Consider the following 17,964-nt stretch of genomic DNA (forward strand, 5'->3'; position numbering starts at 1 on the left):
AGGGTTGAGATCCAGATTACAAACAAATAAAAACACCAGCACTTGGAGCTCCACCCTCCTGCTGTAGATGATCCAAATATCCAATGCAAACAGCAGCTGAACTCAACTCCAAAACAACTCCGTCTGCTCTCATTAAGCTGAGCGTTTAAGAATCCATGTGCGGTTAAAAGCCTTTTTAATGCAACACAATTAAAATGAAAAGAGGGTAATGAAAAATATTTACCTCAGTCCAATGAAGTGGCTGGTGGAGTTAATGACTACTCCTCTTAATAAAAGACATATGCCTGCTCTCATTAAATGTTTTTAGTTTAGCGGGGGAATTAACTCCTGACAGTGAACTAGAGAGAAGCGAGAGGCATTTTTTCCAGATTTATCTGCACGACTCACCATGCCAAACCCTCGAGAAATGATAACCAGCCACTGTCCACGTCCATGCAAATCTGAGTGTAAATGAGCTTCTGATTGATGTTAGAAGTGTTTGTGGTGTACAGCTTCTACACACGCACGTCAAATACTTCTTATTCTGGGCTGTATTTTCCACCCAAGTACCAAAGACAGAGCACATTTTGCAACATATGAAATTGCATTGACTGTCAGCGAGTCACTGACGGTGGTAAATGAGGGTGATGTGTTATTCAAGAAGCCACGGGATCATCTTAGGACATGACTTCAAATATAGAAAATATGTTTATGGGTGAGAAAACTTGATCATGACAGAGATGACGCTGCAATGTCGTTTAACAGGAGAAGATTTTACTCAGCATCATCTAAAATTCTGTTATAATTACAGTTTTTCAGCTGATGACGGATGACAGTGGAAATCTAACTCACACAATCTGTGTTTAAGAGTCAAACTCAGTTTTTTAAATCAAATCCTTTTTTCACTGAAAGTGTTTTTTCTCTTTAAAAGAGACGACATTGTTGATGTGTGAGCCGTAAATAATACAATAACAATATAGCGCACCCTTGTGTCCTGCCACTCCACTACAGACATAAAGGAGTCAGAGTCAGGATGATAAAGGATCGAACTACAGCAACAACTCTGCACTCTGACAGCTGTGGTATTCAAATGTTGTCGAACTCAATAACAAAGTGAATATTATACATTTTTGGTAACGAAGAAGGTCAACGTCACTCTGGTTAAACTCAAGCATTAATCCACTAATTATGACAAGTGAAATATCAAATTGAGTGAAATTATAATGTGAGTGCAGTTTTATACCCAAAAGGTCAACATTACTTAACATTTTAATATTTGGGGGCGGGACTAGTTAAGCTTTGCTTCTCCCGCTTTCCCTTTCGGTTATGTATATTGTGTGAACTGCACTGTTGCGTGATGAGTGATCTAAATGTCATGACCTAAATAAATAAATAAATATATATATCATCATTTTACATAATTAAACACAATAACACAATAACAATAAGTAAAAACAATGACCACTTGTTTTTATTTATGACCTCATTTCTTTCACTTATGGCGTAATTCCACCCGCCCTACTCGCCTCACCACGCCACGACACGGTTTAGGTTGAATCTCCACTACAACAAAAGTATCTACTCAACGCTGCGTGAAACTACAGTGACTTTGTTTCACACACACAAACGAGTGACTAGTGACTTGTAAAGCAGTTGTTTGCAGTGTAACTGAATGAAATCATTAGAATCCGTTAATAAAATAATATTTGATCAGCACTTCCTCCGTGACCGGAGCACAGTCACTGAACTGACACACAGCGGCAGGGTCTGGGATGCAGCTCTCGATCAGCAGTGCTGTCACTAAATACACCAGACCCCTGGGTTCAATATTGAGATTCCCCTGTTAATAGTTTAACCCACGTTTTTAGGGTTGTTAAGTAGTTTTACATCACATTAAATGACATGTCATCTAGCAGACGCTTTTATCTAAAGTGACGTGCATTTCAACATTTGGGTAAAAACAAGAGCTCGAAGTAAGTAAGTGTTAGCCGAACTATAAAGTGCTTTAACTGTAAGTTTTAACTGATCTACAGTTTGGCACTGTTCGGCTTGATTTCTTCTTGTGACAGTAGTCTGATCATTCATCGCATAGTTATCTACTGAGCATGCTTGGAACCTCCACTGAGCAGGTACTAAAACTAGTATCTGGTATCAGGTACTATGCTAGTGGTAACGCTATGTGCGATATGTACTGTGTTGTATCTACATTTCAATACTAAACGTGCACTAGAACGTGTTTAGAATGTGTCACTAGTTTGTTCAGAATCAGCTGTTTATCACAGACGACGGATCGTCTTACGAGATGTTCATATTACATTAAAACCGCTTGGTGATTGGACAAATGTGGCATAAGTCACTTCCAGGGAAGCTCGGCTTCTCTTGAAGTCAGTGGAACAGTGGCTGAGTGCGGACGCTGGGCTTCTGCATGATGAATGGAGGAACTGTGTGAAAGGTACAACCAGTTTTGATAGCGTCGCAGAAACAGCAGACATGTCACAGCATCAAAGGCTAAAATGAAAGGGAATAATAATAATAAAATGCATTTTCACATCTATGCTGTTCGGATATTTAACTCCTCTTAAATGTCCACTCACTTTCCCTGATAATACTCTATATTAGAGTGTAATTTCAATTTTATCTTTTTACTTTTTATCTTTTGGTAATTTTGTCCTACTATTGTATTGTATTGTATTTTTATTTTATCTTATTTTTATTTTTATTCTTATTTTTTTTCTTTTATTCGATTCTCACCTTAACTGAGCTGTTGTGAATGTGTGTTTCCCCCCTGGGGGAGGAATAAAGTCATTCAATTCAATTCAATTCAAATGAATGTACAATATAGAACTATAGTAACTAATGAGATCAGACTGGCTACCAGTGCGGTTTAGGATAAACTTTTGCTTTTAAATCCTTAAATGGGCCGGCATCTCAGTATCTGGCTGAACTGCTGCACATGCACAGTCCAGTCAGAGCCCTTAGGTCGGCCTGAAGACCAGAAGTGACTGAGAACTTTGTGGTGGCAGTCCCTCAGCTTTGGAACATCAGACGACCCAGACTTTGAAGTCTTCTGTAAAAAAAACACCTTCAGTTCAAGTTGAGCCAGTGTTTCCTTGTGTTGTGTATAGCAAGTGGTGCATTATGGTTCTCCCATTGTCTGCTGCTGCTGTGTTGTTTTAGGTTTTGCTGTTTTATTGATGTGATTATGTACAGCACTGTGTCCAGTCTCACAGCTGAGATGTTTTGACTTGACTGATCCTATGTCAACATGATTTCTGAGCTAATGTCACCACATTCCCATGATGCTTTTCCCCTGTGAGTAAAGGCTGAAAATGCTGGCCTGCTGAACTTCTGTTCATCTCCATGGAGAGTTTTGAGAAGGTTCCTTCCTCTCGCTCCCTGAGAGCCGAGGGTCCCCGTGCCGAGACACTCTCTGGGGCCGACGCACTGATCAGATCCAGATGTGGCTGAAGTGTGGACGGGGACAGCAGACGAGTGTGGACGGTGATTGATAGGGGTCAGGATGAAGTTGGGATTCACATTTCTTGACTCCCCCCCCTCTCTCCCTCTCTCCCCCTCAGGTTTTCCCTGCTGCCTGTGTTTTATGTGTTGTTCAGACGCGTGGGGCTCACGGGGGAGCAGACAGCGTTAAGCTCACGTCTGCTGAGTGTTTAACAAACTCTTTTACAGTCAGAGGCTAAATCTTAACCACCAGGTTTCACTGAGTCTCTCTGCACGCCACACAGAGAAACCTTAATTATTCTCAATGAAAAATAAAAACAGTGAATGTAAATCTCCTGTTGAGTGTGAGTGTCTGTGTGTGTTTTCCCTGTCATGTTATTGCTGTTATTGCTGTTATTGCTGTAGGGAAACTATGCGTTACTTATACTTATACTCCAAATACCCAGTGATTCATCAGTCAGGTCATGGAGCATGTGCAGCAAATAATGTCACTGTAAAATAATAACATCAACAACCATAAAACATCACACACTCACACACGGTTGCAGTGACTTGTATCAGTGTTGCTTATATTGCGTCTGTCTCTGATGTCCTCTCTCCTCCTCAGGACCATGCCGACCATGCGCAGTGTCATCGTCCTCCAGATTCTGAGCGTGCTGATCGGTCTGAGCTGCTCCCTGAATCCAAGAGACCCAAACGTGTGCATCCTCTGGGAGAGGTACGACGAGTTTAACTCATGTACATGTTGTTTCATACTGGACACGGCGCACACTTTGAATGGCGAGTTTACATTCATTCAAAGTCGACGCACAGACGTGAGCTGATCCACGATCCATGTGTGCTGGGTCAGGCAGCGTGAATGCCATGAATAGCTCAACGCGGTAACACATCATTTGCTCCAGTTGTTCAGTTGAAAATGTTCTACTTTGGTTAGAGTTAGAGTGAGTGGTCGTCAAGACGAGAAAAGCTCTATATAAATACAGAGCATTGGTGATTTCACTGAGGCTACTGAGGGTTTTTAGGTTTGGTAACGTTCAACATCTGAGATCCATAGCTGCAACTCGAGAGGTCCAGTGGAAAGGAATTGAGCTTGTTGCCAGTTGAAGCCCCGGAGGTCAAGTGCTGAGGTGTCCCTGAGCAAGGCACCCAATCCCTCATTGCTTCCTGGGGGCAGATTAGCCTGACCTGTGTGTGTTCACTGCTCACTGCTAAAAACACACAAATCTTTTTTTTTTTCTTTTTTTTATCATATTGACATTTTATTTTAACAGAACCGGTGTTTTGGGACAATATAAAAAAATATCTCACGTTTGATGTCATAGTCCCACCTCTCACTGTTGCTACCTTCATCGCTGTTTTCCTCTTCTTGTGTTTGGAGTTCATTTGGTCTTTTCTCTTCATGATCACTTTCTTTATTCTGTCTCAGTGTATGTGATTGTGTACATTGTAATTTATACAATGTAAAAAAAATATAAATGTAAGAACTGTACTGAAAACTTTGACCTTCTGGAGACACGATCCAATCAACGCCGAGTTAATCTCCTGGGGACCATGACACTCATGGTCTGTCAGTCTGGACCAGAATGGACCAACCAAGTGATTCTCTCTCTATCACAGTTAAAAGAACTAAAGCAGAAACACTTTTTAACTCTTTTGTGGATCATTGACAGCATATTCTTTTTACTACTTCCCTTTTCAGCTTCACCACTTCAGTCAAAGAGTCCTATCAGCATCCTTACGACCAGGTGACAGATGAGCCCTGCGCTGACCCTCGGACCTCCTACAGATGTCTGCACCACAGGTAGTGCCAGCATCATGAGTCATATCCTGTCAGTCGACTTCCTGTTCCCATCAGTGGAGGCTTGACACATCCTGTTTGTCTGTTATTCTTTCAGGATCACGTACAAGACGGCCTACAGGCAGGCGGTAAAGACGGACTATCGCAAGAGGTACCAGTGCTGTCCAGGGTTCTACGAGAGCAGAGACAAATGTGTCCGTAAGTAAAGACTTTTACAGACTTTCACTTTACACTGTAACTGCTGAGAGTTTAGCAGCAGCTAGATAAGGTATCTGTGATGACTTTTCCTGGCTTTAAAGGCTGTTGCATTGATAATCATCATTCATATTATATTGGAGAAAAAAATAGGAAAATATTATATAATACATATTATGATAAATATCCTAATAAATATAATAATACATATTATATAATAAATATTATATAATAAATATAATAATACATATTATATAACAAATGTTATAATAAATATAATAATAAATATTATGTACTAAATATTACTACCTTTTTAAGATGTATCTTAAATTCTTTAGATTCTATAGTACCACAATCTTTTTTTTTAGTAAAAAATTGTATGGAATAATCTGTTGGATACAGCTAAACTTTTGATGTTGAAACCAAGTTATGTGGCGTCATACATTAAAGCCAAATGTGCATGATAGCACAAATAGTGAGCACAGAGACACTCGTTAAACAAAGCAATGTGACACTGGAACGTGATGATGGAGGAAGACAATCAGCAGCAGGCAAGTGCAGATGAAATGATGGTTGTGGTTTGCAAGTGAAACAACACAAAATAACTCATTCTCATGACTCAAACCAAGCTTTTTTGTCAATGTCAATGCAGAACATATGACACTGGAATTACTGAAATGATGGCTTCGATTACCACTGGAGCTTCTCATGCTGAAAATACACAGCATGAGCTGACAGCACTGGCTAGAAATTTACACTTCAAACTGTGTATTCCTAAAAACATAACACTTCACAGAATTTGCATTGTTTTCTGTATCTGGAGCTGGAAGCAATCACAGCTGACTGTGGATGAAAGGCTGGATACACTCTGGTCACCAGGCTATATGCTGTGTTCCATTTACATCAGAACTGAAATCAGTCCATAACAACTATATTGTGCAGCTAAAATGAATTATTGTTACTATTATAAACAATGTAGCGACATGTCTACTGTTGAAAATCAAAGTATGACACAAAAAGTGCTGGTTAAAGTGTTTGTAACTTGGAATCCCATGTTGGGGTTGTTGAGGTGTATTTCTCTCTGGAAGGTGACATCACTGCTGTTTCCCTGTAATATTACGTTGTGTTGTGTTTAAGACGCTTGAAGTTAAAGGTGCTGCTCTGTCTTTTCACCATTGTTGTTTCTTATCATTAGCATTGGCAGCTAAGCTAACAACTGTTGACGTTTTTTTGGTGTTATTGGAGACTCTGACATCTCTGAAAGCACAGAATCGCTTTACTTCTCAAGCAACATCGGGTTCTGCCTTGGGCCCCTCCCCTGCCCCAGAGCACTCACAGTCCTTCCCACGTGCAGCAGTCAGAGCAGATGTTCACACCTGGCTAAAAACAAAGTGACTCCACCAGAGTGTCATGTTTGGGTCACTTGGGATAAAGATCTCACACTGGGACAAAGATGGAGGGTTGGAATTGTATCATTAAAAAAAACAAGAATTTACAGAAAAAGTTCATTTGTTGTTGTTTTTTAACTCAGTTTTTGTCTCTGCCACGACGTTATTCGTCCAGTACACACACACACATCCAACAGCTACTTTCCTTACTGAGTAATCAAGTTTCTGTTGACACTGATATCACTCTGATTCAATCATTTTAGACATTTTAAACTATCAAGCTTTCTAACATTAGCCATTTCAAGTAATGTCAAAGACCCAGTTCTCACTGTGTAACAAATATGAAGACGCAGATATAGGATTCTTATTCTGCCACTATCCAATCCCAATAAAGAGTATCGTATTAGTCAAAGAGACGTATTATTGGCTCATCCCCAGCACTGACCCAGGTTACTTCTGAGACAAAGAAAGCTTTGAGTACCTGGAGAAAAAGAGAAACACCAGAACATCATTCAGAATAAACACGTAAATGAGTTTGTTGAACCAGGGAGGCTACAGTGTCCATGTGATTCATGTTCAGGTGTGACACTGCAGCCTGCACAGCCCAGTGGAGAACCTCTAAAACTCTCATGTGTCAACAATTCCATTAGTCTTCCTGAATATATGCTTCAACCATAGCCAAACGGCAGTCATTAATATTAGATAAAATTATTTAACATAAATAGCTGCTTGTCAAATTTTGCAGTTCAAATGTTCAGTGTTTTCCCCTAAGATTGCACAAACACAAAGGAATCATAGTATTCATATAGCGTTTCTTTTCTCTCTTTATTTGTGCATACATGCATGTATGTATGTATTATACTGATAAAGGATATTAGTTTATACATTGTTAGTTCATGTTTTGTGACTGTGTTCCAAAGTCTCAGGGCCATGATGGAAGAGTAAACATCTCTTTGGCTTTAAAACATTCCAACACGTGGATTAGATTCATTTTCCAGTGACTGTGAGCTCCTCCTGGTGAACGTGGACTTCTTTCATGTGCTTCAGAGCAGCAGCGCCTTCACATGACAACAAACATGGAGGCAGTCGTTAAAATAAGCAACAGGTACTTAGTTGTAATTTGAAAGTAAAGCTTTCGTTGACACACTGTCGACTGTAACAGATGAAGTGAAAACCACACGTGGGTAAAGAAAATTCTACCTTTGCTTTAGAAACCTCATAAATGACAGGTTGATCTCAGGAATGATGACGATGGTAATAACAAGGTTTGTGCGCGGACGCCTCAAACACTGACAAAGATAAAACGCCTTTTAGGTTGCAACGTGTGTGTGTGTGTGTATCTTGAGATAATCGTTACCTCTAAGGACCTTTTGTGGCACAAACTCTGACCTTGTCAGGACCAGTAGACCACGTGGAGACCAAAACCAGGTCGCTCAAGCTCATTTCTGAGCAACTGTTTAAGTTTAGGGCTAAGATGTGAATTGTGGTCAAAGCAACACAATGTCTTGAAGATCATTGCAACAGGGTGAATGATCTGCCTGCAGTGGCACCACGGCACCACAACACACACACACACATACAAAAATAACTACACAATTCTACTTGACATCATACGTCAGAAGAAGCCAAAGTTAACCAGCTGTCCTAACAAGAATAGCTGAGCTATAGCTGTGTGTGTGTGTGTGTACAGCTTTAATGAGCGGATGAATCCATGAATTTTAGAAATGAAATTTTCATCGTGTCACCTGTAACTCCTCTTTCTGTGAAGTGTAGACTTTCTTTTCTAAATACATATAATTAAATATAATCATACCTCCTATTCCCTATACTTCCTTCATTTTATGACATGGTCTTATTATGGTCTGTATCTCCATAACTGCAGATCAGAAAGATGATTGTTTATGTGTCTCGAGGGAATTGTGCAGATCTGTTTGTGTGTGTAAATAGCACTTACAGCTCCCTGTGCTAATGTGTGAGACTGCATTTTAAAGGGAAAGGATTTTTGAACTTGGGTTGTATGAGGAACATCAGTATGTTCCTCCCGGGCGCTACTCAGTGTGGCAGCCCACTGCTCCTAATTCTAGGATGGGTCAAAATGCAGAGGAATACTTTCCCTAAGGGGATTAATAAACTAACTTTAACTTTATGTTACACACACAAGCAGATTTTAGTCACTTAACAAAGCTTCACCAGCTAAAACCTATGCTTGCATCAGTCTTTGACGTCTTATTTATTTCACCAACAGTGTTTTACAACTGAAAGCCTCAGTTTGTGTCGGTTTGTAAATCCATCTATTCACTCTTTCACCAAAGTTCATGGAGAAAACTGAGATGTTTGCATTTCCAAGAGAAAACTGAATCACCTTAAACACTTTAAACAATTTGATTAAATCAGAACTTTACAGTCTTCTGCTTTGCAAAAGTTTCAAATGTGTTATCTCCAGGAAGGAGGTTCTGTTTTCATCAGCATGGATTTATCTCTGTGTTTGTCCGTCTTTAGCTTTTTATCTACAGTTTTTGATCATTTGATGTGTGACCCTGAGCCAGAGAGCAGCGTATTAGCAGCTTTTCTCTTCAGCCAGATTCTTCAGTTCATGGCGAAACCCTCCCTTTAATTCCAACTGGGTCCCCGTACAGATGTGCCTTACTCAGAGGTGCCCAGCCCTTGACCTGTCACGATATGTTCATATTCAATTTTGATCACAAAAAAAATCACATATTTGTCAAAATTCATAAGATCTGAACCAAATGTGGTCTGTTTATTCAGGATCAGACGTCCTACCATCCGACCGTCAGACTGTGTTTCATCAAGGTCGGATGGACACTTTAAATGGAACATGGTCTCATGTGTATCTCAGTGACATGTTAACAGAGCAGGATGACGTTTGTCATTCTTATGTAAGATGGTAATAGCTTTAAGTTACTAATTCTGCTGTGTTTGTATTCATCAGCTCGCTGCACCAAAGAGTGCGTCCACGGCCGGTGTGTCGCTCCAGACCGCTGCCAGTGTGAGGGAGGCTGGCGAGGAGACGACTGCTCCAGCGGTATGACGTTTCCTCTCCCACACTCACGCCACTCTGTCTGCTCCTCACTCTCTCTCACACAAACACAGCTCACATTCACTAAAGTCAATGACAAGTGCCTGATCCTCACACACACACACACACACACACACACAGGAGGCCGTCAGCCAGGGAGCACAACAGTGAGTCATGAACAGTCTCACTCCAGATGTGTCTCACTCCTCCACGTCTTACTCACACTCCCTGTTCATAATTCATTATTTACCATAATCATAACTTCATATAACAGCTTTTCTTAATCAAGTTGAGCGTCTCTCTAAAGTAAAAAGAATAAAACAATCAAGTTTAATCAAGTTGAGGCTTCGTACTCCAACAAACGTGTATGAGTGCAATAACTCAGGAGTGAACTACTGTTTGATGCTCTGACACGAGCCAACGTCCATAAAACAAGAGAGAGATGATTGCTATTCAACTTATTTAATATTTATGTAAGTCACAGAGTGGAAACAGTAACTCTAACTCTGTTTGTCTGTTTGTCTGAAATCGCCTTCAAGTTGATCCTACACACACACACACACACACACACACACACACACTCACACACACACACACACACACACACACACACACACACACCACACACATGCAGAAACCAGGACCACATTTCACACAGTTTTCCACTGTCTTCAGCCTGTTTCATCGCACTGAGCTGGGTCAATAGTACATAGCTCCTCTCCACCACCCCACACACACACACACACCCCCCACCCCTCTGCACAGAGAGGGAATTAGCTGAATGGGTAGCGGTCGGTGTCTTGACAGGGGGATGATGGGAAGGGGAAATGGAAAATGTTACTCCGCTCTCTGTCTTTCATGGGCCTGTTTTCTCCATCTCTCCTTACACTCCCTCCCCCCTCTACCATAGCCCTCACTTTTAGGTAGACTCTCTCTGTCTCTCTCTCTGTCTCTCTCTCTCTGCCTCTCTCTCTCTCTCGTCTCTCTCTGTCTCTCTCTCTCTGTCTCTCTCTCTCTGTCTACCTTTTAGTCCGTGGCTCCACCGTTATAATGGCGTCTGTTTTGGCAGAATGAGAACCCGGCACTTCCTGGATTCTTGTGTGGTGAGCTGTCTAACTGTGGGAAAGAGGAGCGGACTGTGAGGTTTTCATAGTGAACATTCATATGATTGTTTGTTTGGTGGGCGAGAAGTTTACATAACTACTGAGAGTGGAGCGGTAATCAATTAAAAAAAGAAAAGAGGAACGTGGCTCTGTCACAGTCTCTGCAGTATTTGCTTCATAAGCTGTGTGTCAGACATGAGCAGCAGAAGTCCAGGCGATGATGTGGCACCAACAACTCTCAATCACTGCTCAAACTAAAATGTCTTCACGGCCTGTGAGGAGATGTTTCTGCTTAAATCAAAATGCTGGAAGTGAAGGGATGACTGTACACATTCATTCATTGTTATGCGTCTGCATATATTATTATGGTAGAGGATTATTATAGGTTTTGAAATTCAAATCATTTGGTTTTGTTTGAATCCGGTCAGAAGTCTGACTTTAATCTCAGAATTCAGGCTTTATTTTTGTTTGTTTCCACAAACACTTTTCACATGTGGACTTCTCCTAGTTTCCTCCATGTTAAAGCCAGGGTTGGTAATTTGACCCAAGTCATGACAACAAGTCAGAGAAGTGCACACTGCTGTAGCCGAGGCGATCAGGTTGTCATGGAAAATGTTTGCGAAAGTGCAGCCAGAAGTCGTCGTTTTTCTTCAGAAGACTTCCTGAGTTTTAGGGCTGAGCTCAGACCAGTGGGCTGATGGGAAAAGGTCGCGTGTGTCAAAAGCCGTGTTTCCACTCAGCGGCACGGTTCGCTTTGCTACAGTACAGAACATATTCTTTTACATTTCAAAATAACATCAATCAATGTGATTAATGCAGCCGAGATGAACTCGATAAAACGATTTAATGCAGTTAACTCAATTTTCTTTACTTCTAGTGTGTGCTGACCTCTGACATGAAAGCTGATGTCATAGGAAACCCAGGCCTGACCCAGGACTTTACTATTGTTATCTATTATTCATCACAATAGAACCTGTGTACATATGTATGTAATGAAAACACCAAACAAAGTATACCTTTGTAGTGATGAAGAAAAAAGAAAATAATTACCACATGATGGATCCCCAGAGTTAGAGCACACTTGATTATATGATGATTATTGTGAAAGAAGATTTCTACATTTCCGTTACAATCACCTTTGCATCCAACAGACCTGAGGTTTTTGTCAACGTCTATTATTGTAACGCAAATCCACATCATTTACATCTTTATTTGAACAATTTAGTGCTACCAGACATTCACTCCATAGTCTTTGTTACGCTTGTCAAACACAGTTCAGGTCATTGACATTTTGCTGTAACTCATACTGTGAGCACAACATTTTTATTTCATTTAAAAAGGAATAAATCTGTAATCCTAGACTCGTCGTGTAATTTCTTTTGAAGTTTTCTTACCAAAATTCACAGCATGTGTGGCACAGACTTGTAGTCAAACAAAAGACATTTCAACAGTGTATCCAAGCAACATGAAACTTTGGCAGTTGTTTGGTGTACCACAGTGTTCCAAACGCTGTTTAGCCACCAGGCAGTGATTTTACGGTCAGTTGCTAAAGCTTAGAAGTCAGTTCCTGTCATTAACTTCCCTGATTTACCTGGCATCCTTTTCTCACATATGCCCACCACAGAGTCCAGACCTTAAGAGGGAGAAGGCTTTGTGCCGCGCTCCGACTCTCCCGTCATCAACACAAGATCTTGGTGAAAAATGAATCCAACACTGGACGGAAATAAACCTTGTGACGAAACAATGCCACAGCCAATGACTGCGAGAGAAATGTTAGAGTGCATATATCAATGTGTATATATATACACATTGATATATGTATATATATATATACACATTGATATATGTATATATATATACACATTGATATATGTATATATACACATTGATATACATATATATACATTGATATACATTGATACATGTATATATACATTGATATATGTATATATACATTGATGTGTGTATATATACATTGATATATGTATATACATAGAGATGATATAGAGAGAGTATTGAAGTATTGAGAAACTGTTGTGTAAAGCAGTTTTGAATGTAAATACAGACCATTGACCATTGAATATTCATTAACAATAACATTTTTGCTAGAAATGTCCACCCTTAGTAATTCATTTATCTTTGAATCTCTTTGAAATAATTTGTTTACCAATTAAAATGATAGTAGTATAATTGGGATTTGGGTGTTTAAAAAGTGGGTCTCGATGTGGGAAGTTTGGGGAACACTGCTGTAGGTGACAGAACAACCATACGCACACATGAAAACAAAGGAATATGACCATAAACACTCCTGATCCTCAAACTTCTTCCAACTTTGGGTCGATGTTTTGCTTCCTGTGAAAACGATGACATCACAGCTGGACTCACTTTGACTAAATTAGTATTTGAAGAGGGAAAACAAACTCAGCGACACTGACTGAAGAGGACTTGAACTTGGTGAACCATGTGTAAACAAACAGATGGAAAACGTGGATATTGGTTCAGATTGTCTCAAACGTCCCTTGTCCAAGCTGGTAAATTTCAGCCATTGACTCATGTGCTGCGTGGACATGTCCAGGCTCAGGTCTTTTCACTGACAGCGCTGCAGATCGCTCACTAAATCTTCCCCGCTCTACAGAAGAATGTCTGCATAAACATGATGGCTGCTCCAGCTGACTTTCTCATCAGTCACTGTGCCTCTCAGATGGCCAAAGAGAACAAGTCAAGTTAGGACTCATTTAAACAAAAGACACGAGGGTCCTGTTCCCAGATACTGCCATAAATATTAACGTCTGTGGCAGCGCAGCGCCGCTCCAAACCAAATTTGGCTGGACATCTACCCTCTGTTATTGTCAAAGCAGTCCTTGTACTTTTTAAAGCCGTGGCAGGACATGTGTCCTGCAGATGCAAAGGTGGGGGCCGTGAACATGAACACAGAGAACGTGCAGCTCTAAGCCGCGTCTTAGTTACTGTAGGTCTTTATGTCTTAGTGTCCAAAGTTGAGTTTGGCGTTGTCTCTTTGTCCCGCTCTTGTGAAAATGATTTCTCATGAATGCTTTTAGGGAATTTGTTAAACAAATCATTTGGAACAAATATTTGGTTGGACTCAAGGATTAAATTATTAGAATTTGGTCGTCAAAGGTCAAAAGTCAAGATTGATGATAATGCATTTTATTTATAAGCACCTTTTTGACACTTTACAAAACAAATAAACAACAATAAAAACAGTAAACACTGAAGGAAAGTATGTGTGTATGTGCACATAAGATAATGTGAATACATGTTTGTTTTCAAAGATACTTCAACAAGCATCAATGATTATTTCACAATGAAAATGTCAGAAATGCATGTTCTGACTCGTGCGTCGGGTGAGCGAGAACAACTGCTCAGCTTTGTAGTTTGCATGAACCTTAAAAAAACAGATGATTCTCTGAGGTCAGCATGAAATCGTTGAAGACATTGTTTTTAGAATCAGACAAGATCAATGATGCCTGTCCGTCCATCTGCTACGTCAGTGCTATTGGATATCACATGTTCTTGAGGAGACATGTGAGGAATGAGCCCATGACCAATCTGGGTTCTTCATCGTGAATTTGAAATCCAAACCTTGTGTGAATCTGCACGAAACCCCCTCCCCACAGAGCTCATCTCCAGGCTTCTGTAAAATTAACCATTTAAAAACATGTCTGTCTCGGGATCTCCATGCAAATCTCCCTGCCAGTTTGAAATGATGTGTGGGTAACTCAAACCTCCTGAGCTAATGCTACGTTATTTGGATGTGGAGAAAAGACAGCGTGTCCCCTCTCAAGGACTCTTTGTCTCTCTCCAGTCCTGTTGTCCCTCTCATTGCTGCTGAAAACGTAATCACATTTTGTCTCTGCGTGTCTTTAATGACGTCACATGTTTCCATATGTGTACGCCAAAAGGACGACAAAGGAGGAAAAACAAACCCTGACAAAAACGGTCAGACTTCATCTTAATGCAAGCGACAATAATCATGTGTAATGAGGTTTTTTTGTTTTTCTGCAGCGTAAGTTTGACTCAGTGTTTGGAGAAGCAGACAGATTACTGGAAACCAACTGCTTTGAATCACTGGAAAATGTGGGCAATGAAAGCGAGGGCCTCTCTGGTCTAAATGTGTGCTGTCGAAACTTGTCTCCAGGAAAATGAAGTTGTTTTTAATATTTTATATATTTTTAAAGACATTTTTACTATGTCTTTTTTGACTGATTTTGGACAACATACTAAACTAATACTTTTTTGTCTCATTTTGGACAACATACTCATCGATGACTTTTTTGTCACATTTTGGACAACATACAAAACTATTACTTTTTTGTCTCATTTTGGACGACATACTATACTCTGACATTTTTGAGTGTTTTTGGACAACATACTAAATGATGACTTTTTGTCACTTTTTGGACACTTTTTATACATATAAACAGATATATATGTATAAATATATATATATATTTTTACATATGTATGTCCACTTACATTACAATTAACAATAATTTGTTGAACCTAATGTTTCTCAAATTAACTAAATAAGAAAATCAAATTATGCCATCCAAGACAACAGCAGAACATGTGTAGATATTTTTAAAAAATGATTGTTGATAATAATGTGATCAACATCATATACACAAGAAAAAGAAGGTTAACACTATCAGGGGAGTAAATAACATTTTCTATTGCTCCTGAGAGATTGTCTTTTTTGTGTAAGACTGTGAAGATTCTACAGTTAAACATTTAACACAGTTGACTGGAGTTTCCAAGCATGTAACCAACCACAGCTGATTGATCACAACATTAGAGGACCTCTGTATCTTGGACAAGTTTAGAGGACCTCCCAGTTTTGACCTCACAGCCCTCGTTTCTCCCTCTCACTTGCACTAATTTTAGATTTGATTGCAGCCTTGGAATTTATTCTTTATTTTAATATGATCAATTTATTTTTTTGCTTTTTAATAATGTTTTGGATTTTAATTGGGAGTTTAGTTATTTTCGTAACTAACTTTGTGGTTCTTTACTAAAGTTCTAAATACAGCAGAGAGGTTTGGTATGTTGGGACAATGACCAGTAGATGGCAGTATTTACCCAATAATTGTCTGGGGCCAAATTACAAGGATTTCTGTTTTGTTAAGAGTTCAGCTGAGGAAATATATACCATAATATTGATATTATTGTCTGCCCTGAGAGATGTGAGGTCACAAGGTTCTCAGTTTTGCAGGTGATTGTTTTAAATATCAGCTACTGGATTGGCGTTAGTATAGTTGAAGACACTCTTGTCCAAGTAAGCTCTTCACTTCTGACTGTGTGGAGGAAAAATCCTTGTATTTACAGTCTGAAGGCTAGAAACTTGTCTCGAGTGTTCACCCCCCTGACCCAGTTCCTTGTTTGTCATTTTACAAGTTGCATGAATGTTGGAGTTCACTCAATTCTACTCAAGTAAAAGTACTGGTCTAAAAAAGTACTCAAGTTAAAGTGAAAAAGCAGCTTGTTTAAAATGTACATGAATTGTTTTTAATTAAAGACACACCTATGTAAACACATAATGTATCAGTCAACATGGGTCAAAGGTCGCAGATGTTTTAACTTTCTCACTCACTCAGGGACCTTGATTTGCACCCGTTCACCTGTCCTCATCATTCATTCACCTGTCCTCATCATTCATTCACCTGTCTTCATCGTTCACCTGTCCTCATCATTCACCTGTCCTCATCATTCATTCACCTGTCCTCATCCTTCATTCACCTGTCCTCATCATTCACCTGTCTCATTCATTCACCTGTCTTCATCATTCACCTGTCCTCATCATTCATTCACCTGTCCTTATCATTCATTCACCTGTCCTCATCCTACTATAATTTAAAAACATGTTTTACTGATGTGATTTAAATGTAGTGAAGTACAGTAACTTCCAAAAAACATATTATTTATTATATTAAATCTTTAAAAACACACAAAACCTACTCAATAAAAGAAACACGAGTAAATGTAATTCATTACTTTCCACCTCTGGGACTGAAACATGTTACATTTAAAACATTTAAATCCATAATCTGAATTAAACTATGAAATTAAACTGAGTCTGATCCTGCAAACACACACACACACACACACACACAACACATTTCATTCAAATCAGGGTTTGACAGAGATGTGATTTCTCTGCACTCACTGCACATGATTAGAGTTTTCTTCAGTATTTTATTTTCTTGGATAATTTTGATGAGTTGATCAAAAAATCAAAGGGAACATATTTGATTCAATTCAATTCAATTTTATTTGTATAACGCCAAATCATAACATACATTATCTCAAGGCACTGTACATAGACAACACAAACAAAAGACAAAAGCGAAGATAAAAGAGAGGAAAACACACTTTTCTTGCTTTAGCTTGAGGCACATGAAACTACTCAGCTGCGCCCCCTGTGTCCACAATCTGCTATTGCTGCAGAAGAAGCAAGAGGAAGAGCAAGACGAGGAGGTGGAGGAGGAGGAGGAGGAGGAGAGAAACAAACAGCGACACGAAATGAAACAGTTCTCTTCTTCCTCTCGTGACTGCACATGATGATGAAGACGATCCTGTGAATTAGCAGATGTAAACGGTGGAAGTGGGCGGAGCTGAGCTTTTCCTTTGTTTGTTTGTTTGTTTGTTTTGTTGCTGGAATATGAAGCAGGTCGCTTGTATGTGGATGTTACCATGAGAGGAAGCAGCATGGATCTGCTGTGGAGGATCCTCGCTGCTCTCAGCTTCGACTGCTTCAAAGATTCGTCTTCGACCAGGTGAGTCATGAGGGTTTCAAACCCTCATTCATCATTCCTGTCACGTGTCCTTATGTTTTCTCCCCCTGTTTCATATCGAGGTCAGAATAATTGATTGCATTTTTAAAACACAGGTCAGTTCACTTCACAGTTGTTATGACAACAGTTTTTTTTTTTTTGTTTAAATTGCTCAGTTACACCTGCGTGTCCTCGGTGAGAGCAGCTGATGTTA

General features: G+C 39.7%; 1 protein-coding gene across 1 annotated transcript in view; it reads left to right on the forward strand.

Moving 5' to 3' along the window:
- LOC122774646 (multiple epidermal growth factor-like domains protein 11) overlaps positions 1-17,538 on the forward strand; it is a 38,890-nt gene extending 21,352 nt beyond the window's left edge. The window contains exons 2-6 of the mRNA XM_044034106.1: positions 4,046-4,156; positions 5,138-5,239; positions 5,334-5,434; positions 9,770-9,945; positions 17,425-17,538. Of these exons, the coding sequence (XP_043890041.1) occupies positions 4,050-4,156; positions 5,138-5,239; positions 5,334-5,434; positions 9,770-9,945; positions 17,425-17,538 (600 nt within the window). The 5' untranslated portion in view covers positions 4,046-4,049. The remainder of the gene's footprint in view (positions 1-4,045; positions 4,157-5,137; positions 5,240-5,333; positions 5,435-9,769; positions 9,946-17,424) is intronic.
- Positions 17,539-17,964: the final 426 nt, after the last annotated feature.

Source organism: Solea senegalensis, linkage group LG9 (genome assembly GCF_019176455.1).
Source record: "Solea senegalensis isolate Sse05_10M linkage group LG9, IFAPA_SoseM_1, whole genome shotgun sequence".
Lineage (NCBI taxonomy): Eukaryota > Metazoa > Chordata > Actinopteri > Pleuronectiformes > Soleidae > Solea > Solea senegalensis.